Here is a 22,629-nt window from a genome sequence, read left to right as displayed (position 1 = left end):
AATATCCTGCCACATACAGGGTAGAGGCAGATGCATTGGGGATGTTTAAGAGACCCCTGGATGAAAGAGCTATGTGGGAGGACAGAATGGCCTGTCGTGTAGCTGTACTGTTCTACGTTCTATCTGTTGGTTCCTCTCTCAGAGGGATGTGACCCAATTGCAGGCAATGGGACTAGTTCAGTCAACATGGTCAAGATGAGCCAGAGGACCTGGCTGTTCTGTGTTCTAACTTTAATCACTTTACCTACCAAAATAATTCTGCCAGGACTTCCTATTCCTATGCCTAATACTTTCCAGTGGAAAATTTTCCCAGATACGAAAAGATGTTTAAAGACTTCATTTATTCCAGAAATGGTGTTTGGGGAAACTGAGATGCCACAAGCCACTTCTGTCATAATTCCATGCCATCTCACTTCCACCAAGTAGTTTTTAAATCGTGTTATGAAAGAGGAACACTGCAGTTTGCATTCAAGGAAATGTAGGATGAACTGTTCTGATCTTTATTTTCAAAAAAAGATGTAAATGCACTATAATAATGCAAAAATCAAAACTTTTTAAAAGAAATATGCCAAACAGAAGTTACAATTATCAGGAAATATTGAACAAGCAGTCCTTTTTTCTGTGGGACAGAGAAGACAGGGCTTATTAAAATTGTTGCAAGTTCTGGTGTGGAAATGAAATATTTCCACTGGGCAGAAGTTCAGAACGCAGCTCAAAGTAAATTTATTATGGAAGTATGTTACCACATACCACCCTGAAATTCATTGTCATGCAGGCATTTACAGTAGAACAAAGAAACAATAGAATCAATGAAGAACTACATACAGAGATTGACAAACAACCGATGTGCAAAAGACAAACTACAAATACAAAATGAATTACTGAGACCATGAGCTGTAGGAACCTGAATGCAAGTCCATTGGTTATGTTCATTGATCAGTTCAGTGTTGAGTTGAGTGAAGTGATCCACACTGGTTCAGGATCCTGATGTTTGAGGGTTCCTGAACCTGGTGGTATGGGACCTCAGGGTTCCTGTCCCTCCTTTCCAATGGCAGCATAGCCTGGATGGTGAGGGGTGGGGAGGTCCTTGACGGGTAAATCTCAATGGTGGAGAGGGATTTGGCTGAGTCTACTACTTCTGTAGCCTTTTCTGTTCTAGAACCCCATTACCGAGTTTATAATAATTTGACTTGATACAGAAGTTCCTCCTGAATTCTGTGAAAGTGATTAGAATGTGGAACTTGCAGTCATACCATAATTACTGGCTGCAGTTCGTGTCACAGATTTCCTGTTAAGGAAGTTAAACCAGCTGAGAGAGAAGGAAATGGAGGGGAAAATGTGATTTACTAAGATGGTGACAGTGGTAAATTGACACTTATCATCCACATGAATAAAAACCAGACAGAATGGATGGTGCACTCAAATTAAAACATTACCTGATGGATGGATAAAGACAAAGATACGGAGGGTGCTGGCGTGGAGGGCTATGAACGACATGAAGGAAATCTGGAAGTCGAACCTGACCAGAGGGCTTAGAGGATTTTCATAGCAGTCATGGGGGCCAGTCTCACGTACGGATGCGAGACGTGGACACTCACCAAGACAATGCGAAAGTCTCTAGATGGTTGCTATACACGAATGCTCAGATGGCTCTTGACGTGAGTTGGCAACAGCACATGATGAACGTTGAGCTCTATAACGACCTACCGATGCTCACCACTAAAATTGAGGCGAGGAGACTACAACTAGCGGGGCACTGTCTACGCCACCCTGAGCTACCTGCCAGCCTAGTCATCATATGGGAGCCCAAGCACAGGAGGATGAACCCTGGGCGCCCTCCCAAGTCTACGGTCAACACGCTCCTAGAAGACAGCAGCGCAGCTAATGTAGATGAACTGAACACACTGATGAGGGAGAGGGAGAAGTGAAGAGTCCATCATCGTGCCCGATGCCGGCCCCCTAGGCCTGAGTCGACGTAGTAGTAGTAGTGATTGAGGGATAGGCACTATTTGTCAGTGGAGGGAAGGTGAAGGAAGTGTTTCAGATGGAGAGCATCAGGACCGGGAGCAAAGAACCATTCCCAGTACAAAGGGGGGGAGGTGAAACAGGCCAGTGAGTGACAGGTGGACTAAGGACAAGGTTAAAGGATGATGGGCAGATGGTGTTCAGACACGGTGAAGTTAGAGTGAGTGAGGGGAGTGGATAGTTCAGATTTATCATGCATTTTGTCCAAACTACAGATGACACATTGTTTCTAACAAATAAATTTGTATGATGGACTATTAGAAATTGTCGAACCTGGGCTACCTTCTCGGTAAAACTGTGTAATCAGATACAAACCTCCCCCAATCAAACAGAAGATGTAAAAGCAACACACATCAAAGTTGCTAGTGAACTCAGCAGGCCAGGCAGCATCTCTAGGAAGAGGTGCAGTCGACGTTTAGGGCCGAGACCCTTCGTCAGGACTAACTGAAGGAAGAGCTAGTAAGAGATTTGAAAATGGGAGGGGGAGATCCAGAATGATAGGAGAAGACAGGAGGGGGAGGGATGGCACCAAAAGCTGGACAGGTGATTGGCAAAAGGGATATGAGAGGATCATGGGACAGGAGGTCCAGGGAGAAGGAAAAGGGGGTGGGGGGGGAAAACACAGAGGAATGGGCAAGGGGTATAGTCAAGAGGGAGAAAAAGGAGAGAGAGAGAGAGAGAAAGAAAATGTGTGTGTATAAATAACGGATGGGGTACGAGGGGGAGATGGGGCATTAGCGGAAGTTGGAGAAGTCAATGTTCATGCCATCAGGTTGGAGGCTACCCAGACAGAATATATAAAAGCCTGGAAGCATTTGCTACCAAGCACAGGACAGCTTCAATCCCACTCTTGAATATTGAATTTCTTGGTACAGTAAGAGTGACTCTTGATCTCAATCTAACTCTACGATCTTGCACCTTATCATCTACCTTCTCTGTAACACTATTCTGCATTCAGATTTATTTATCATGTGTACATTGAAACATAGAGTGAAATGTGTCATTTGTGTTCACAACCAAGGATGTACTGGGGGCAGCCCACATTCTGTTGGGATGCACCACAGATCAGTTTAGCAATGGCTCATGGGTGCAAGAAACCATCTGCTCCCCAGAATAAAGAATTTCAAGATTGTGCTGCCAGTGTGTCACAGTAATGAGAAGATAACCCGCAGTTTGCTCAGGCTGTTCAGAGATCGAGGGGGCCAAGTCTTCCGATCTGACCACCAAGGAGTAAAAAGCCAGTGACGCCCAATCTGAAATGGAAGCCTTTGCAAACAAAAAACTCAGGTGTTGAAGTTGTACATGACATTGGTAAAGCCAAATTTGGAGAATTGCAATGCAGTTCTGGCCACCGACCAACAGGAAGGATCAAAAGAGGAGAGAGAAGATTTACAAGGATTTTGCTGGGATTTGAGAGCCTGAGTGGTACAAAAAGGTTGAACAGGTTCGGACTTCATTCCCTAGAGCGTAGGAGAAATGGAGGGATTTGATCAAATATAATGCAAATAGACCTTTTCCAGTGAAGTTGGGTGAGACGAGAACTAAAGGTCACAGGTTGAGGGTGAAAGGTAAAGGGGAACCTGAGAGGGAATTTCTTCACTCAGGGTGGTGTGAGTATGGAATGAGCTGCCAGTGGATGTGGGTTCGAGTGCAACACTTAAGAGAAATTTGGATAGGTACATGGTCCAGGTGCAGGCTGATAGGACAAGGCAGAATGGTGTAGCAGAGACTGTATGTGCTGGAGAGCCTGTTTCTGTGCTTTATGACTTACCAAGCTGCATCAATGCTGCTGGTTAACAGAATTGGAGAATTACCCTGACCTGCCATGCAAGTGTGTCACCGCACAAGCCCAACCTGTCAGAGTACATCCTACCCAACACTCGGGCTCCACATGGCTTTGGTTTATTTACTAACAGACGTCACAGTAGCATAACAGTTAGCACGACACTACTACAGCTTGGAGCGTCAATGTTCATTTCCAACGTCATCTGTAAGGAGTCTATGTCCTCCCTGTGGAATATGTCAGTCTCCCCCAAGTGCTTTGGTTTCCTCCCACAGTCCAAAGTAAATAAATAAAATGGTAGGAACTCCAGTGAACTCGTTTAATGATAAATAAAGTAAAACAATACAATTACCTGAGGCTGATATACATCTTTAGAATTTAAGAATTTTAAAGATTTGTATTTATGTATTCCTTCAGGGCGTTCCCATTTGTTGCTTCTCTCTCTTTTTATCCCGAAGTGCTTCACACCCGATAAAGTGTGAAGGAGACAAATCAAACCAGAAGTGAAACTGCAGAGCAGGGTTTCAATCAGTAACACCCACACCAGTTCTGTGAATTGTTCAATGTCAGAACACATTTGGAAAAAAGGCTGATATTCAGTGGGGAAGTTGACACATCTCCATGCCCTCATGAAGATTAAGTTAGATTCCACCTGACATCAATTCAGTACAGAAGTCCAGTTCCTCCTGCCCCACATCCCATTCCAGCACACAGATGGACCTGCAGCAACCTGTTGTTCCAACTGGGCTCAGTTAATTCAGCCCAGGCCTGGGATTGCTCACTTGAGTTCATGGGGTCGTCTGGTTGGCAGCCAACAAGTTTTAATCCAAACTCTGAGACATTAAATGAGGAACTGTTAAACTTCATAAACACAAGCAGTTCTGCAAATGCTGGGAATCCAGAGTAACAAACAAAATGCTGGAGGAACTCAGCAGGTCAGGTTTATGGCCCAAAATGTCAACTCTTCATTCCTCTCCATAGATGCTGACTGACCTGCTGAGTTTCTCCAGCATTTTGTGTATGTTACTGTTAAGTTTCACCTTTCCCCACAGCCTCAATCCTCAGCCAGATTCTAAGATGACTAATTCCCAATGTAGCCTTCACCAAAAACCATGATACTAAGCTAACAGACCTTAGGGGAGTGACACAAACAAAGTGCTGTAGAAACTCAGTAAATCAGGCAGCAACTATGAAGGGGGATGACATTAAACACAGACAATGTACAATGCATTACCCACACACTGCACAGCTCTGTCCTGGCCTGAGATATCCCAGGAGACACTGATCTTCTTCCAGTCTAGCCTGTGGTTCCTGCCCCTGAGAAGGTACAAGACCCTCTCCATAGAATGAAACAGATTCTCAGCACCGAGAGATCACTGGAATGGCAGAGGTGCCACATTTCAGGTTGAGGTCTAATAAAGGCCCTATCGGCCTTTTCCCGAGAGTGTTTTGACCAGTAATGATCCTTTGATCAACGTCACTCAGAATAGGGCTGGGTGATCAGGGACCGAATGATTGCCCAGATTCAACACAACTGTAAAACCTTCTACAGTTTACCAGTCAGCCTAACGATCCAGCGTTGTGCATGAGTAACAGAGGTGTGACGAAGTACAGGACAATCACAACTCAGTGAGGCGGGATGAGAGGCAAGTTACAGAAATCCCCCTCTGTAAGCCTCCAGATGCCAGTGTAGTGTCACTTAAGAATTATTAAAGAGAAATTCGTAGAAGGCAACTGCCTGCAATAAAGCATCACAAAGTTCCTCTCCACGATCCGATTTCTGAAAGAGCCTCCGGTAACGGGGGAGTGCATCTCGGGGGAAAAGCACCCGTGGGTGCTCCTCTGTTACCGAGTCCACCATGAACTGCTGTACGAGCTCCCGGCCACTGGTGCGGGCCTCGCCCACCATCAGTTTGAAGTGCTTGCCGATGGCAGTACGCGCCACGCTTAGCACTCGGTGCTGCCTGTCATCTGGGTAACCGGCGCCCAGCAGGCCGTGCAGCATGGCCTCGATGGTGCGCAGGTGAAGTGTCACCGGGAACAGTTTGGTGTTCTGAATCGAGATGCTCGGCTTCTCCAAGACGAAGAAATCAGCTTTGGGAATTTTTGACACAGCCGAGGAAATCTGCAAGGGAGAGATCAGAACTGTTCACAAGGAGGAAAGAATGTGGTCACTCAGACCACTAAAGAACAGTAGTGGCCTTTCAGCCCACGATGTTGTGCCAACCCTTTAACCCACTCCAAGATCAATCTAACCCTCTCTTCCCACATGGCCCTCCACTTTTCTATCATCCACGTGCCTATCCAAGAACAGAACACAGAACTGTGGTCTATTCTGGCCTTTAGCATCATCATGGAAAAGGATAGAATCAGAGAGCACAGGAAAATTTTTAATTGGGGAAGGGCAAATTATGAGGCTATAAGGCTAGAACTTGCGGGTGTGAATTGGGATGATGTTTTTGAAGGGAAATGTACTATGGACATGTGGTCGATGTTTAGAGATCTCTTGCGGGATGTAAGGGATAAATTTGTCCCGGTGAGGAAGATAAAGAATGGTAGGGTGAAGGAACCATGGGTGACAAGTGAGGTGGAAAATCTAGTCAGGTGGAAGAAGGCAGCATACATGAGGTTTAGGAAGCAAGGATCAGATGGGTCTATTGAGGAATACAGGGAAGCAAGAAAGGAGCTTAAGAAGGGGCAGAGGAGAGCAAGAAGGGGGCATGAGAAGGCCTTCGCGAGTAGGGTAAAGGAAAACCCCAAGGCATTCTTCAAATATGTGAAGAACAAAAGGATGACAGGAGTGAAGGTAGGACCGATTAGAGATAAAGGTGGGAAGATGTGCCTGGAGGCTGTGGAAGTGAGCGAGGTCCTCAATGAATACTTCTCTTCGGTATTCACCAGTGAGAGGGAACTTGATGATGGTGAGGACAGTATGAGTGAGGTTGATGCTCTGGAGCATGTTGATATTAAGGGAGAGAAGGTGTTGAAGTTGTTAAAATACATTAGGACAGATAAGTCCCCGGGGCCTGACGGAATATTCCCCAGGCTGCTCCATGAGGTGAGGGAAGAGATTGCTGAGCCTCTGGCTAGGATCCTTATGTCCTCGTTGTCCACGGGAATGGTACTGGAGGATTGGAGGGAGGCAAATGTTGTCCCCTTGTTCAGAAAAGGTAGTAGGGATAGTCCAGGTATTTATAGACCAGTGACCCTTACATCTGTGGTGGGAAAGCTGTTGGAAAAGATTCTTAGAGATAGGATCTATGGGCATTTAGAGAATCATGGTCTGATCAGGGACAGCCAGCATGGCTTTGTGAAGGGCAGATCATGTCTAACAAGCCTGATAGAGTTCTTTGAGAAGGTGACCAGGCATACAGATGAGGGTAGTGCCGTGGATGTGAACTATATGGATTTTAGTAAAGCATTTGACAAGGTTCCACACAGTAGGCTTATTCTAAGTCAGAAGGCATGGGATCCAGGGAAGTTTGGCCAGGTGGATTCAGAATTGGCTTGCCTGCAGAAGGCAGAGGGTGGTGGTGGAGGGAGTACATTCAGATTGGAGGATTGTGACTAGTGGTGTCCCACAAGGATCGGTTCTGGGACCTCTACTTTTTGTGATTTTTATTAACGACCTGGATGTGGGGGTAGAAGGGTGGGTTGGCAAGTTTGCAGACGACACAAAGGTTGGTGGTGTTGTAGATAGTTTAGAGGATTGTCGAAGATTGCAGAGAGACATTGATAGGATGCAGAAGTGGGCTGAGAAGTGGCAGATGGAGTTCAACCCAGAGAAGTGTGAGGTGGTACACTTTGGAAGGACAAACTCCAAGGCAGAGTACAAAGTAAATGGCAGGATACTTGGTAGTGTGGAGGAGCAAAGGGATCTGGGGGTACATGTCCACAGATCCCTGAAAGTTGCGGGTGTTAGCTTTCATAAGTCAAGGGATAGAGTTTAAGAGTCGCGATGTAATGATGCAGCTCTATAAAACTCTGGTTAGGCCACACTTGGAATACTGTGTCCAGTTCTGGTCGCCTCACTATAGGAAGGATGTGGAAGCATTGGAAAGGGTACAAAGGAGATTTACCAGGTTGCTGCCTGGTTTAGAGAGTATGCATTATGATCAGAGATTAAGGGAGCTAGGGCTTTACTCTTTGGAGAGGAGGAGGATGAGAGGAGACATGATAGAGGTGTACAAGATAATAAGAGAAATAGATAGAGTGGATAGCCAGCACCTCTTCCCCAGGGCACCACTGCTCAATACAAGAGGACATGGCTTTAAGGTAAGAGGTGGGAAGTTCAAGGGAGATATTAGAGGAAGGTTTTTTACTCAGAGAGTGGTTGGTGCATGGAATGCACTGCCTGAGTCAGTGGTGGAGGCAGATACACTCGTGAAGTTTAAGAGACTACTAGACAGGTATATGGAGGAATTTAAGGTGGGGGGTTATATGGGAGGCAGAGTTTGAGGGTCGGCACAACATTGTGGGCCGAAGGGCCTGTACTGTGCTGTACTGTTCTATGTTCCATCAGGGCGTTAGTAACCCTGAGACTAACGAAGGACAACACACCACAGGCCTTCTCAACCCTATCAACCACACAGCAACTTTGTTTCACAAACAAGAGAAAATCTGCTGATGCTGGAAATCCAAGCAACGCACACAAAATGCTAGAGGAATTCAGCAGGCTATGGAAAAGTGTACAGTTGACATTTCGGGCCGAAACCCTTCGGCAGGACTGGAGAAAAAAAGCTGAGGAGTAGATTTAAAAGATGGCGGGAGGGGAGAGAGAAACGTCAGGTGATAGGTGAAACCTGGAGGGAGATAGATGAAGTAAAGAGCTGGGAAGTTGGTTGGTGAAAGAGACAGAAGGTTATGGAAGAAAGAAAAAGGGGCGAGGGAGAAACACCAGAGGGAGGCAATGGGTGGGCAAGGAGATGAGGTGAGAGAGGGAAAAGGGAATAGGAAATGGAGGGGGGTTGTTGGGAGACATTACTGGAAGTTTGAGAAGTTAATGTTCATGCCATCAGGTTGGAGGCTACCTCCACTGTTATGATGAGACCACACTTAAGTTGGAGGAACAACACCTTATATTCCGTTTGGGGGGTAATGCCCCCCCCAATCCTCCACCCCCCCACTTATATATGTGTCATTTTTGCAAACAGCTATTCAACCGGACCCACTGTCCCTCTCTCCCCATGCTTGATGGGTTTATTCAGTTCCATGTAGAAAGTGCTGATTAAATCTGTATCTGCCACCCCGTGCAGCAATGGGAAGCAGGGAGGGGGGCCACGGTCGCGCAGGGGTTAGTGTAGGGCTTTTACAGCACCAGCAGCCCAGGTCCAATTCCACCGCTGGCTGGCACGCTTTCTCCGTGACTGCATAGGTTTACTCCAGGCGCTCCGATTTCCTCCCACGCTCCAAAGACATGCTGGACAGCAGAGCAGGTTAATTGACCACACGGGAGAAATGGGTGGTGAGGAGTCACCGAGAGGCCCAGTCTCTACCGTCTCTCTCCATACAGCGGCTCCTTGAATAATCAAGCAAATCTCAGTCTCCAGGGACTGATCAAAGGGGTTTGGGAGGGGGAGACACAGAGATGGTGGAGAGGGGGCTGGGGGAAGAGGGTGGGGCAGGGATGGGGGAGAGGGAGGCAGGGGGTGGGTGGAGGGAGAGGGGGGACTGGGAGTGGGGGGAGGGAGGGGGGTCAGGAGAGGGAGAGGAGGGCAGGAGAGGGGGGTCTGGGGGCATGAGATGGAGGGGAAAGAGGGAAATGGAGAGAGACAGGATTTAATCCTGTAGTTTCACTTGCCTCCTCCAGGTACAGGGAAGGCAAATATGGGCCCTTCATGTACCGGTGACTCTCCTCCTGATTCCAGTCCAGGACGGTAAGATTCTGATCCACATGGGCCCATGCAATCTTACGGATTCCAAACACAACCGACACGATGGTGTTTGCAGCCTGCTCAGAGGGAGAAAGGCTTCATTAGATACAGTGCGGCTGTGCAGCCACCTACACTGCACTGCGCGCTCTTCGCTCACCACTGTCCCACCACACGCTTGGTAAAGCTCCCCACACAGATCCCCGGGTTAACACTCTCAGCTAAAGCCAGAGGGGTGAGAGTTGAAGTGCTTCAATTATACGAATGGAATACCAGTACCCGCACCCTGGTCACTGATTACTGAATAACTACCAGATTTACCTCAGTCACTTTGCTGATCGTACACCCTGCACACCAAACTCAACCCACCAGATCCTGTACAGTAGCAACGTGCACGCTGTAGTCTTGTATACTGGAGTGCCCGGTCCACTGAATCCCATACACCAGCCGTGTAGCCAGGCTGCAGAACCCTGTACCCTCACTGACACTGGCACAGTAGCTCAGCAGGGAAGGACTGAGACGAGGCAAGCCTAGTGATAGGGCATTTGTTAGGGGAACAGAAAGAAGGTTGTGTGAACAAGAACGGGGTTCCTGGGCGGCTTGTTGCTTCCCATGTACCAGGGTCCGGGATATCTCGAAGAAGAAAGTCTGAGAATCGGAGCGGGAGTGCGGAGGAAGCCATTTTTGAATTTTTCGGGTTTTTTTTCCATCGGTGTTCAGAGAGGCGGGACTGCGCAGGCGTGTGACGTTGGGCAGTGAAGCGCGGAAGATTTAAAAGGAACAGAGCCTCATACAGCAGGCAGCGGAGTGAGCCGGGAGCAGAGTGAAGGCTTAAGGGCTTCAGCTCACTGGGCTTAGGTGGAAACGGGCGAGGCGAGGAAGGTTTGGTATTCATTTTTTTTTTGTTGTTATTTGAGGAGAAGGGCAGTATGAGTGTGAGGGCAATTTGTTGTTCTCAGTGCCGGATGTGGGAGGTCCTGGAGTCTCCAAGCCTCCCGGACGTCCACATCTGCGCCAGGTGCGCCGAGATGCAGCTCCTAAGGGACCGCATTAGGGAACTGGAGCTGCAGCTCGATGACCTTCATCTGGTTAGGGAGAGTGAGGAGTTGATGGAGAGGAGTTACAGGCAGGTGGTCACACCGGGGCCACGGGAGGCAGACCAGTGGGTCACGGTTAGGAGGGGGAAGGGGAAGAGTCAGGTAATAGAGAGTACCCCGGTGGCTGTGCCCCTTGACAATAGGTACTCCTGTTTGAGTACTGTTGGGGTGGACAGCTTACCCGGGGGAAGCGACAGTGGCCGTGCCTCTGGCACAGAGTCTGGCCCTGTAGCTCAGAAGGGTAGGGCAAGGAAGAGCAGGGCAGTTGTAATAGGGGATTCAATAGGAAGGGGGTCAGATAGGTGATTCTGTGGACGCAGTCCAGAGACCCGGATGGTAGTTTGCCTCCCTGGTGCCAGGGTCCGGGATATTTCTGATCGCGTCCAAGATATCCTGAAGTGGGAGGGTGAGGAGCCAGAGGTCGTGGTGCATATAGGTACCAATGACATAGGTAGGAAAAGGGAAGAGGTCCTGAAAGAAGAATATAGGGAGCTAGGAAGGGAGTTGAGAAAAAGGACTGCAAAGGTAGTAATCTCGGGATTACTGCCTGTGCCACGCGACAGTGAGAGTAGGAATGGAATGAGGTGGAGGATAAATGCGTGGCTGAGGGATTGGAGCAGGGGGCAGGGATTCAAGTTTTTGGATCATTGGGACCTCTTTTGGCACACGTGTGACCTGTACAAAAAGGACGGGTTACACTTGAATCCTAGGGGGGACCAATATCCTGGCGGGGAGATTTGCGAGGGCTACTGAGGTGACTTTAAACTAGAATGGTTGGGGGTTGGGAATCAAATTAAAGAGACTAGGAGAGAGGAGGTTAGTTCACAACAGGGGGATGGGAACAAGTGCAGAGAGACAGAGGGGTGTAAAATGAGGGTAGAAGCAAAAAGTAGTAAGGTGAAAAGTAAAAGTGGCAGGCTGGCAAATCCAGGGCAAAAATCAAAAAGGACCACTTTTCAACATAGTTGTATAAGGGCTAAGAGTGTTGTAAAAGCGCGCCTGAAGGCTTTGTGTGTCAATGCAAGGAGCATTCGTAACAAGGTGGATGAATTAAAAGTGCAGATTGTTATTAATGAATGTGATATAGTTGGGATCACAGAGACATGGCTCCAGGGTGACCAGGGATGGGAGTTCAATATTCAGGAGGGAAAGACATGAAAGAAAAGGAGGTGGGGTAGCATTGCTGGTTAGAGAGGAGATTAACGCAATAGAAAGGAAGGACATTAGCCAGGAGGATGTGGAATCGATATGGGTAGAGCTGCTTAACACTAAGGGGCAGAAAACGCTGGTGGGAGTTATGTACAGGCCACCTAACTGTAGTAGTGAGGTTGGGGATGGTATTAAACAGGAAATTAGAAATGTGTGCAATAAAGGAACAGCAGTTATAATGGGTGACTTCAATCTACATATATTTTGGGTGAACCAAATTGGTAAAGGTGCTGAGGAAGAGGATTTCTTGGAATGTATGCAGTTTTTTGAACCAACACGTCGAGGAACCAACTAGAGAGCAGGCTATTCTAGACTGGGTATTGAGAAATGAGGAAGGGTTAATTAGCAATCTTGTCGTGAGAGGCCCCTTGGGTAAGAGTGACCATAATTTGGTGGAATTCTTTATTAAGATGGAGAGTGACATAGTTAATTCAGAAATAAAGTCCTGAACTTAAAGAAGGGTAACTTTGAAGATATGAGACGTGAATTAGCTAAGATGACTGGCAAATGACACTTAAAGGGTTGACGGTGGATATGCAATGGCAAGCATTTACAGATCACATGGATGAACTACAACAATTGTTCATCCCAGTTTGGCAAAAGAATAAATCAGGGAAGGTAGTGCACCCGTGGCTGACAAGGGAAATTAGGGATAGTATCAATTCCAAAGAAGAAGCATACAAATTAGCCAGAAAAAGTGGCTCACCTGAGGACTGGGAGAAATTCAGAGTCCAGCAGAGGAGGACAAAGGGCTTAATTAGGAAGGGGAAAAAAGATTATGAGAGAAAACTGGCAGGGAATATAAAACCTGACTGTAAAAGCTTTTATAGATATGTGAAAAGAAAAAGATTTGTTAAGACAAATGTAGGTCCCCTACAGACAGAAACAGGTGAATTGATTATGGGGAGCAAGGACATGGCAGACCAATTGAATAACTACTTTGTTTCTGTCTTCACTAAGGAGGACATAAATAATCTTCCGGAAATAGTAGGGGACAGAGGGTCCAGTGAGATGGAGGAACTGAGGGAAATACATGTTAGTAGGGAAGTGGTGTTAGGTAAATTGAAGGGATTAAATCCCCAGGGCCAGATGGTCTGCATCTCAGAGTGCTTAAGGAAGTAGCCCAAGAAATAGTGGATGCATTAGTGATAATTTTTCAAAACTCTTTAGATTCTGGACTAGTTCCTGAGGATTGGAGGGTGGCTAATGTAACCCCACTTTTTAAAAAAGGAGGGAGAGAGAAACCGGGGAACTATAGACCGGTTAGCCTGACATCGGTGGTGGGGAAAATGCTACAGTCAGTTATCAAAGATGTGATAACAGCACATTTGGAAAGCAGTGAAATCATCGGACAAAGTCAGCATGGATTTGTGAAAGGAAAATCATGTCTGACCAATCTCACAGAATTTTTTGAGGATGTAGCTAGTAGAGTGGATAGGGGAGAACCAGTGGATGTGGTATATTTGAATTTTCAAAAGATATTTGACAAGGTCCCACACAGGAGATTAGTGTGCAAACTTAAAGCACACAGTATTGGGGGTAAGGTATTGATGTGGATAGAGAATTGGTTGGCAGACAGGAAGCAAAGAGTGGGAATAAACAGGACCTTTTCAGAATGGCAGGCAGTGACTAGTGGGGTACCGCAAGGCTCAGTGCTGGGACCCCAGTTGTTAACAATATATATTAATGACTTAGATGAGGGAATTAAATGCAGCATCTCCAAGTTTGCGGATGACACGAAGCTGGGCGGCAGTGTTAGCTGTGAGGAGGATGCTAAGAGGATGCAGGGTGACTTGGATAGGTTAGGTGAGTGGGCAAATTCATGGCAGATGCAATTTAATGTGGATAAATGTGAGGTTATCCACTTTGGTGGCAAAAACAGGAAAACAGATTATCTGAATGGTGGCCAATTAGGAAAAGGGGAGGTGCAACGAGACTTGGGTGTCATTATACACCAGTCATTGAAAGTGGGCATGCAGGTACAGCAGGAGCTGAAAAAGGCGAATGGTATGCTGGCACTCATAGCAAGAAGTTTCGAGTACAGGAGCAGGGAGGTACTACTGCAGTTGTACAAGGCCTTGGTGAGACCACACCTGGAGTATTGTGTGCAGTTTTGGTCCCCTAATCTGAGGAAAGACATCCTTGCCAAAGCGGGAGTACAAAGGAGGTTCACCAGATTGATTCCTGGGATGGCAGGACTTTCATATGATGAAAGACTGGATCGACTAGGCTTATACTCGTTGGAATTTAGAAGATTGAGGGGGGATCTTATTGAAACGTATAAAATCCTAAAGGGATTGTTCAGGCTAGATGCAGGAAGATTGTTCCCGAGTTGGAGAAGTCCAGAACTGGGGGGGGGGGGGGGGGGGGGGGGTCACAGTTTGAGGATAAAGGGGAAGCCTTTTAGGACCGAGATTAGGAAAAATTTCTTCACACAGAGAGTGGTGAATCTGTGGAATTCTCTGCCACAGGAAACAGTTCATTGGCTATATTTAAGAGGGAGTTAGATATGGCCCTTGTGGCTACGGGGGTCAGGGGGTATGGGGGGGGGGGAAGGCTAGTACAGGGTTCTGAGTTGGATGATCAACCGTGATCATACTGAATAGCGGTGCAGGCTCAAAGGGCCGAATGGCCTACTCCTGCACCTGTTTTCTATGTTTCTATCTCGGATCGATCCCACGGCATTCTTCAGTGGGAGGGTGAGCAGCTAGAGGTCATGGTCCACGTCGGTACCAATGACATGGGTAGGAAGGGTGACGAGGCCCTGCAAAGTGAGTTCGGGGAGTTAGGTGCCAAGTTAAAGGGCAGGACCTCCAGGGTTGTGATCTCAGGATTGCTACCCACGCCACGTGACAGTGAGGCCAGAAAAAGGAAGATCATACAGTTTAACACATGGTTATGGAATTGGTACAAGAGGCAGGGCTTCGTATTTTTGGATCATTGGGCTCTCTGCCAGGAAAGGTGGGACCCGTACAGAAGGGATGGTTTGCACATAAATTGGAGGGGGACCTTGTGAGTGGTAAGTTGTGTCTAATCAGTCTTATTGAGTTATTCAAAGTTACCAGGCAAGGCAGTGGATGCTTTCTACATGAACTTTAGCAAGGCCTTTGACAAGGTCTCACATGGAGGGTTGGTCTAGAAGATTCAGTCACCTGGCATTCAAGAGGAGATAATAAATTGGATTAGACATTGGCTTTGCAGAAGAAACCAGAGGGTGGTGGTAGAGGGTTCCTCTCTGACTGAACGCCTGTGACTAGTGGAGTGCTGCAGGAATTGGTGCTGGTTCCATTGTTGTTTGTCATCTACATCAACGATCTGGATGATAATGTGGTAAATTGGATCAGCAAATTTGCGGATGCCACCAAGATTTGAGGAGCAGTGGACAGTGAGGAAGACTATCAAAGCTTGCAGTGCAATCTGGAGCAGCTGGAAAAGTGGGCTGGAAAACGGCAGGTTGGCTTCAATGCAGAAAATGTGAGGTTCTGCACTTTGGGAGGATCAGCCACCGAGTAGTGCAGTAGAACAGAAAGATCTGGGAATACAGATCCATATTTTTCTTGAACGTGATCTCACAGGTAGATAGGGTCATAAGGAAACCTTTTGGCATATTGAGTACAGGAGATGGGACGTTACGTTGAAGTTGTATAAGACATTGGTGACGAGGACTATTGTGTGCAGTTTTGGTCACCCACCTACAGGAAAGATGCAAGTACGATTGAAGGAGTGCAGAGAAAATTTATAAGGATGTTACTGGGACCTGAGTTAAAGGGAGAGGTTGAATAGGTTGGGACTGTAAAAAGATTGAGGAGAGATTTAATAAAGGTACACAAAATTATGAGTAATCGCAAGCAGCCTTATTCCACTGAGGTTGGGTGAGACTACAACTAGAGGTCATGGGTTAACAGAGAAAGGTGAAATGTTTAAGGGGAACAAGAGGGGGAATTTCTTCACTCAGGGTGGTGAGAGTGTGGAATGAGCTTTCAGCATAAGTGGGGGACGTGGGGTCCATTTCAACACATGAGATATTTGGATTTGGGCAAGTACATGGATGGGAGGGTTATGGTCCGGATGCATATCGATGGGATTAGGCAGATTAATGGTTTGGCATAGACTAGATGGGCTGAAAGGCCTGTTTCTCTGCTGCAGTGTTCTGTGACTGAACCCTAGACACTGTCTACCCAGTGTACTGAGTCTCCAGTAAAACCACAAGACATAGGAACTAAATGAGGTCATCTGCCTCATCCTGGGAGGAGAGGGGGCCGTGGACAGACATGTCAGAATGGGAATGGGAAGTCAAATTGAAGTGTGTGGCAACTGGAAGGTCCTGCCTTCTTCTTCAGCCCTTTACCTCTTCCATCTATTACCTCCCAGCTTCTCACTTCAATCCCCTTCCCCATACACCAATCAACCCTCCCCCTCACCTATCACCTGTCCCCTCGCCCCACCTTCTTATTCTGACTTCTGTCCCCTTCCTTTCCCATCCTGAAGAAGGGTCTCAGCCCAAATCATCGACTCTTTATTCCTCTCCATAGATGCTGCCCGACCTGCTGAGTCTCTCTAACACTTTGTGTCTGTTACTCCGGATTTCCAGAATCTGTTGTGTAAACCATAAGATACAGGAGCAGAATTAGGCCACTCAGCCCATTGAGTCTGTTCTGCCAATTCATAATGTCTAATCCATTTTCCTCTGAATCCCAATCTCCTGCTTTCTCCCAATAACCTTTCACAACCTAACCATTCAACCTTTGCCTTAAATATACCCAGTGGCAACAAATTCCACAGATTCACCTCCCTCTGGCTAAAGAAATTCCTTCTCATCTCTGTTCTAAATGGACGTCCCTCTACTTTGAAGCTGTGCCTTCTGGTCCTAGACTCCTCCACTACAGGAAACATCCTCTTCACATCCACTCTGTCTTTCAACATTTGAAATGTTTCAGTGAGATTCCACCACCCCCCACCCAGCTCATTCTTCTAAATTCCAGTGAATACAGGGCCTTCAATCGCCACCCATTTGATAACCCTTTCATTACCGGACCATGGTCTTGCTCACGATCACACTGTGCACAGATGGAATGCAGGATGTGAGGAATGAGAACAGGAGATTGGGTACCCAGCCACGGAGGGAATTTCTGAACCTTACCAAAAGCCGATTCCTTTCCACCTCGGGTTTGATGAACTTGAGACCGTGGAATTTCTTCTCCTGTCTGCCGGTCTCCTGTAAGGGGTTCAGGATTGACTGACACACTTTCTTTATAGTCTTGTGTTTGAAGAGAGGCACTTCCAGCAGGCCCCGCAGCTGGGTGAAGGGTCCGTGCTGCTCCCTGTAGTCCACGATGTTGGCCGACTTCCTACCCCGCAGCAATTTGATGCCAGCCAGCTCCTCGCGGGAGGCGGTGTTCAGCACCCGCAGCACCACCTCCCGCTGCTCAGGGGCAAAGAGCTCATCGAGGTCATCGGCGTCTGGGTCGGGAGACACGCAGTCGAGGCGCTGGAATTCAGCCAGAGTGTGCCGGCTCCCTCTGCACTGGGTGCAGCGGAGGAAGTGCTGGTGCAGCACCGTGTTGGGGAGCTTGGGCCACCAGAAGGCACAATGATGGACTGCAAGGAAATAGGTGTGGCCATGATTACCAGTGTTCCGCACTCTACAACCCCAGCTCACCCACACACACCACTGCCCCCGACCTAAACCAGCCTCCCCTCCGTGTACAGCTACATCTAACAAACGCCACAACTTACTGTCCGTCAGTGATTCTGATGGGCTCTATCTACAATTCTTCATGCCTCAGTAAAAGCAGCCAGCATCATCAAAGACCCCACCCACACCAGACGTTCTCTCTTCTCCCGTCTCCCATTAGGCAGAAGAAGATACAAAAGCCTGAAAGCACGTCCCACCAGGCTCAACGACAACTGCTACCCCGCCGTTATATGACTATTAAATAGTTCCCTGGTACAATAAGCTTGACTCTTGACTTCGTTATGATCCCAGGGGGAGAGGGGTAAGGAGGGGGAGGGGTGACAGACGTATAGTGGTAAGGGATGGGGTGTGAAATGGACTGGCGTGGGTGATGGGGAGAGGTTGGGTGGGGTGGGTGATGGGGAGGGGTAGGGTCGGGGATGGGAGGTCTGGACTGACAGGGGTCGGGTGCGGGTGGAGGACAGGAGGTCTGTACTGATGGGGAGTCGGGTGGGAAGGGGTGGGCGATGGGGAGGGGAGAGGTAGGGGAGGAGAGAGTTGGGGGATGGGAGGTCTGGACTGACGGGTCGGGTGCGGGTGGGCGGTGGGGTGGGGTGGAGGATGGGAGGTCTGGACTGATGGGGAGTCGGGTGGGAAGGGGTGGGTGATGGGGAGGGGAGAGGTAGGGGATGGGAGGTCTGGACTGATAGGGGTCGGGTGCGGGTGGGCGGTGGGGTGGAGGACAGGAGGTCTGTACTGATGGGGAGTCCGGTGGGAAGGGGTGGGCGATGGGGAGGGGAGAGGTAGGGGAGGGGAGAGTTGGGGGATGGGAGGTCTGGACTGACGGGTCGGGTGCGGGTGGGCGGTGGGGTGGGGTGGAGGATGGGAGGTCTGGACTGATGGGGAGTCGGGTGGGAAGGGGTGGGTGATGGGGAGGGGAGAGGTGGGGGATGGGAGGTCTGGACTGATAGGGGTCGGGTGCGGGTGGGCGTTGGGGTGGAGGATGGGAGTCGGGTGGGAAGGGGTGGGCGGTGGGGTGGGGAGAGGTGGGGGATGGGAGGTCTGGACTGATAGGGGTCGGGTGCGGGTGGGCGGTGGGGAGGGGAGAGGTGGGGGATGGGAGGTCTGGACTGATAGGGGTCGGGTGCGGGTGGGCGGTGGGGTGGAGGATGGGAGTCGGGTGGGAGGGGGTGGGCAGTGGGGTGGGGAGAGGTGGGGGATGGGAGGTCTGCACTGATAGGGGTCGGGTGCGGGTGGGCGATGGGGTGGGATGGGGTGGGGTGGGGGATGGGAGGTCTGGACTGACAGGGGTCGGGTGGGGGTGGGCGGTGGGGTGGGGTGGGGGAGGTCTGTACTGATGGGGAGTCGGGTGGGAAGGGGTGGGCGATGGGGAGAGGAGAGGTGGGGGATGGGAGGTCTGGACTGACAGGGGTCGGGTGGGGGTGGGCGGTTGGGTGGGGTGGGAGATGGGAGGTCTGGACTGACAGGGGTCGGGTGGGAAGGGGTGGGCGTTGGGATGGGGTGGGGTGGGGGATGGGAGGTCTGGACTGACAGGGGTCGGGTGGGGTGGGCGGTGGGGTGGGGTGGGGGATGGGAGGTCTGGACTGACAGGGGTCGGGTGGGGGTGGAGAGGGGGTGGGGGATGGGAGGTCTGGACTGACAGGGGTCCGGTGGGGGTGGGCGGTGGGGTGGGGTGGGGGATGGGAGGTCTGGACTGAGGGGTCGGGTGGGAGTGGGTGGTGGGGTGGGGTGGGGGATGGGAGGTCTAGACTAACAGGGGTCGGGTGGGCGTTGGGATGGGGTGGGGTGGGGGATGGGAGGTCTGGACTGACAGGGGTCGGGTGGGGGTGGGCGGTGGGGTGGGGGATGGGAGGTCTGGACTGACAGGGGTCGGGTGGGCGTTGGGATGGGGTGGGGTGGGGGATGGGAGGTCTGGACTGACAGGGGTCGGGTGGGGGTGGGCGGTGGGGTGGGGGATGGGAGGTCTGGACTGACAGGGGTCGGGTGGGCGTTGGGATGGGGTGGGGTGGGGGATGGGAGGTCTGGACTGACAGGGGTCGGGTGGGAAGGGGTAGGTGATGGGGAGGGGAGAGGTGGGGGATGGGAGGTCTGGACTGATAGGGGTCGGGTGCGGGTGGGCGGTGGGGTGGGGGATGGGAGGTCTGGACTGACAGGGGTCGGGTGGGCGTTGGGATGGGGTGGGGTGGGGGATGGGAGGTCTGGACTGACAGGGGTCGGGTGGGGGTGGGCGGTGGGGTGGGGGATGGGAGGTCTGGACTGACAGGGGTCGGGTGGGCGTTGGGATGGGGTGGGGTGGGGGATGGGAGGTCTGGACTGACAGGGGTCGGGTGGGAAGGGGTGGGTGATGGGGAGGGGAGAGGTGGGGGATGGGAGGTCTGGACTGATAGGGGTCGGGTGCGGGTGGGCGGTGGGGTGGGGGATGGGAGGTCTGGACTGACAGGGGTCGGGTGGGTGTTGGGATGGGGTGGGGTGGGGGATGGGAGGTCTGGACTGACAGGGGTCGGGTGGGAAGGGGTGGGGGATGGGAGGTCTGGACTGATAGGGGTCGGGTGCGGGTGGGCGGTGGGGTGGGGGATGGGAGGTCTGGACTGACAGGGGTCGGGTGGGGGTGGGGTGGGGGAGGTCTGGACTGACAGGGGTCGGGTGGGGGTGGGCGGTGGGGGATGGGAGGTCTGGACTGACAGGGGTCGGGTGGGGGTGGGGTGGGGGAGGTCTGGACTGACAGGGGTCGGGTGGAGGTGGGCGGTGGGGGATGGGAGGTCTGGACTGACAGGGGTCGGGTGGGGGTGGGGTGGGGGAGGTCTGGACTGACAGGGGTCGGGTGGAGGTGGGCGGTGGGGGATGGGAGGTCTGGACTGACAGGGGTCGGGTGGGGGTGGGGTGGGGGAGGTCTGGACTGACAGGGGTCGGTTGGGGGTGGGCGGTGGGGTGGGGGATGGGAGGTCTGGACTGACAGGGGTCGGGTGGGGGTGGGCGGTGGGGGATGGGAGGTCTGGACTGACAGGGGTCGGGTGGGGGTGGGCGGTGGGGGATGGGAGGTCTGGACTGACAGGGGTCGGGTGGGGGTGGGGTGGGGGAGGTCTGGACTGACAGGGGTCGGGTGGGGGTGGGCGGTGGGGGATGGGAGGTCTGGACTGACAGGGGTCGGGTGGGGGTGGGCGGTGGGGTGGGGTGGGGGATGGGAGGTCTGGACTGACAGGGGTCGGTTGGGGGTGGGCGGTGGGGTGGGGGATGGGAGGTCTGGACTGACAGGGGTCGGGTGGGGGTGGGCGGTGGGGGATGGGAGGTCTGGACTGACAGGGGTCGGGTGGGGGTGGGCGGTGGGGGATGGGAGGTCTGGACTGACAGGGGTCGGGTGGGGGTGGGGTGGGGGAGGTCTGGACTGACAGGGGTCGGGTGGGGGTGGGCGGTGGGGGATGGGAGGTCTGGACTGACAGGGGTCGGGTGGGGGTGGGCGGTGGGGTGGGGTGGGGGATGGGAGGTCTGGACTGACAGGGGTCGGTTGGGGGTGGGCGGTGGGGTGGGGGATGGGAGGTCTGGACTGACAGGGGTCGGTTGGGGGTGGGCGGTCGGGTGGGGGATGGGAGGTCTGGACTGACAGGGGTCGGGTGGGGGTGGAGAGGGGGTATTTGGCGAGAGAGGAGGGAGGGTGTTGGGAGGTGGGCGGAACGCTGCAGGAAAAGGCACCGCATTGCGAAATCCAAACTAACACAGAAAATGCTGCAGGAATTCAGGTCAGACAGCCACCATGGAGGGAGATAAACAGTTTCAAGCCGAGACCCTTCTTCATCGCTGGAAAGTCGCCAGGTGGGGGAAGGACGGAGGCGGGTCAAGCATTGGGAGATCTGCCGTGAGGGGCAGAACGGCCTCCTTCAGTTCCCGCGTGTTTCCCCCGGCGCTCCCTCAAGTCCATCGCGTGTCAGGCCTCCCACACTTCCACACCGGTCCGTCCGACCCCGGTCCCATCGGCCCTCACCTCGGGTCAGCAGCCGCCGCAGCCCCGGAACCCACATCCCTTCGACCCCCGGCGCGACCTCAATCCGCAGGCCTCGCCGGTACCGTTCCTCAACCCGTCCGGCCGACAACCTTCACCCGGACAACAGTTCCGTACAATAAAAGTTCCCAGGAAGGAGGGGACGAAATCCAAAACACTGTATTGCGTACAAGCCGTCGCCAAACTGATTTTCTATTTTCAAATGATTGTTGTTGAAAAATATTTCTCAAATAACACAGGAATAGACGAATAGGCCCCTCAAACCTCCCACTATTCACGACCTTCTTCAATGGCCCCACTCCCCTCAGTGCCAGTCCCCCATAACTGCATTTTTTCAAATACTTATCTTTCTTCAGTGTTCTGGCCTCCACCACCCTCCCAGACAGAGAAATCCAGAGATTCAGTACCCTCTTAAGTCATTTCTAAGCATCTCCGTTTTAATGACTGGCCCTTAATTATTTGTTTCCCCTTTTTCGTGACTCTCCTGCTGAAGGAAGCATCCTAATTCAGTATCTATACTGGCAACACACATCAAAGTTGCTGGTGAACGCAGCAGGCCAGGCAGCATCTCTAGGAAGAGGTACAGTTGACGTTACAGTCACAGTCCTGACGAAGGGTCTCGGCCCGAAACATCGACTGTACCTCTTCCTAGAGATGCTGCCTGGCCTGCTGCGTTCACCAGCAACTTTGATGTGTGTTGCTTGAATTTCCAGCATCTGCAGATTTCCTCGTGTGAAGTGTGTTGTTTGTGTTAACCAAATCAGCAAGAATGCGCTGGGAGCAGACCACGAGTGTCACCAAGCTTCCGGCACGAGCAGAGCATGCCTACAATTTACTAACCCTGACCTGTATGTCTTTGGAATGTGGGAGGAAACCGGAGCACCCGGAGGAAACCCACACTATCACAGGGAGAACGTACGAACTCCTTACAGGCAGTGGTGGGAATTGAACCCCGA

At 51.2% G+C, this 22,629-nt stretch overlaps 1 protein-coding gene across 1 annotated transcript; it reads right to left on the bottom strand.

Moving 5' to 3' along the window:
• Positions 1 to 460: 460 nt before the first annotated feature.
• tefm (transcription elongation factor, mitochondrial) lies at positions 461 to 21,739 on the bottom strand. The gene is made up of 4 exons (XM_072242462.1): positions 21,656 to 21,739; positions 17,125 to 17,582; positions 9,609 to 9,758; positions 461 to 5,933 (listed from the first exon to the last, which is right to left on the bottom strand). Exons 1-4 carry the CDS (start codon positions 21,690 to 21,692, stop codon positions 5,508 to 5,510), a joined length of 1,071 nt encoding a protein of 356 aa, XP_072098563.1. The 5' UTR covers positions 21,693 to 21,739; the 3' UTR covers positions 461 to 5,507.
• Positions 21,740 to 22,629: the final 890 nt, after the last annotated feature.

The sequence above is a fragment of the Mobula birostris genome, chromosome 24 (genome assembly GCF_030028105.1).
Source record: "Mobula birostris isolate sMobBir1 chromosome 24, sMobBir1.hap1, whole genome shotgun sequence".
NCBI lineage: Eukaryota > Metazoa > Chordata > Chondrichthyes > Myliobatiformes > Myliobatidae > Mobula > Mobula birostris.
This window is presented reverse-complemented; position numbering and strand designations above follow the sequence as displayed.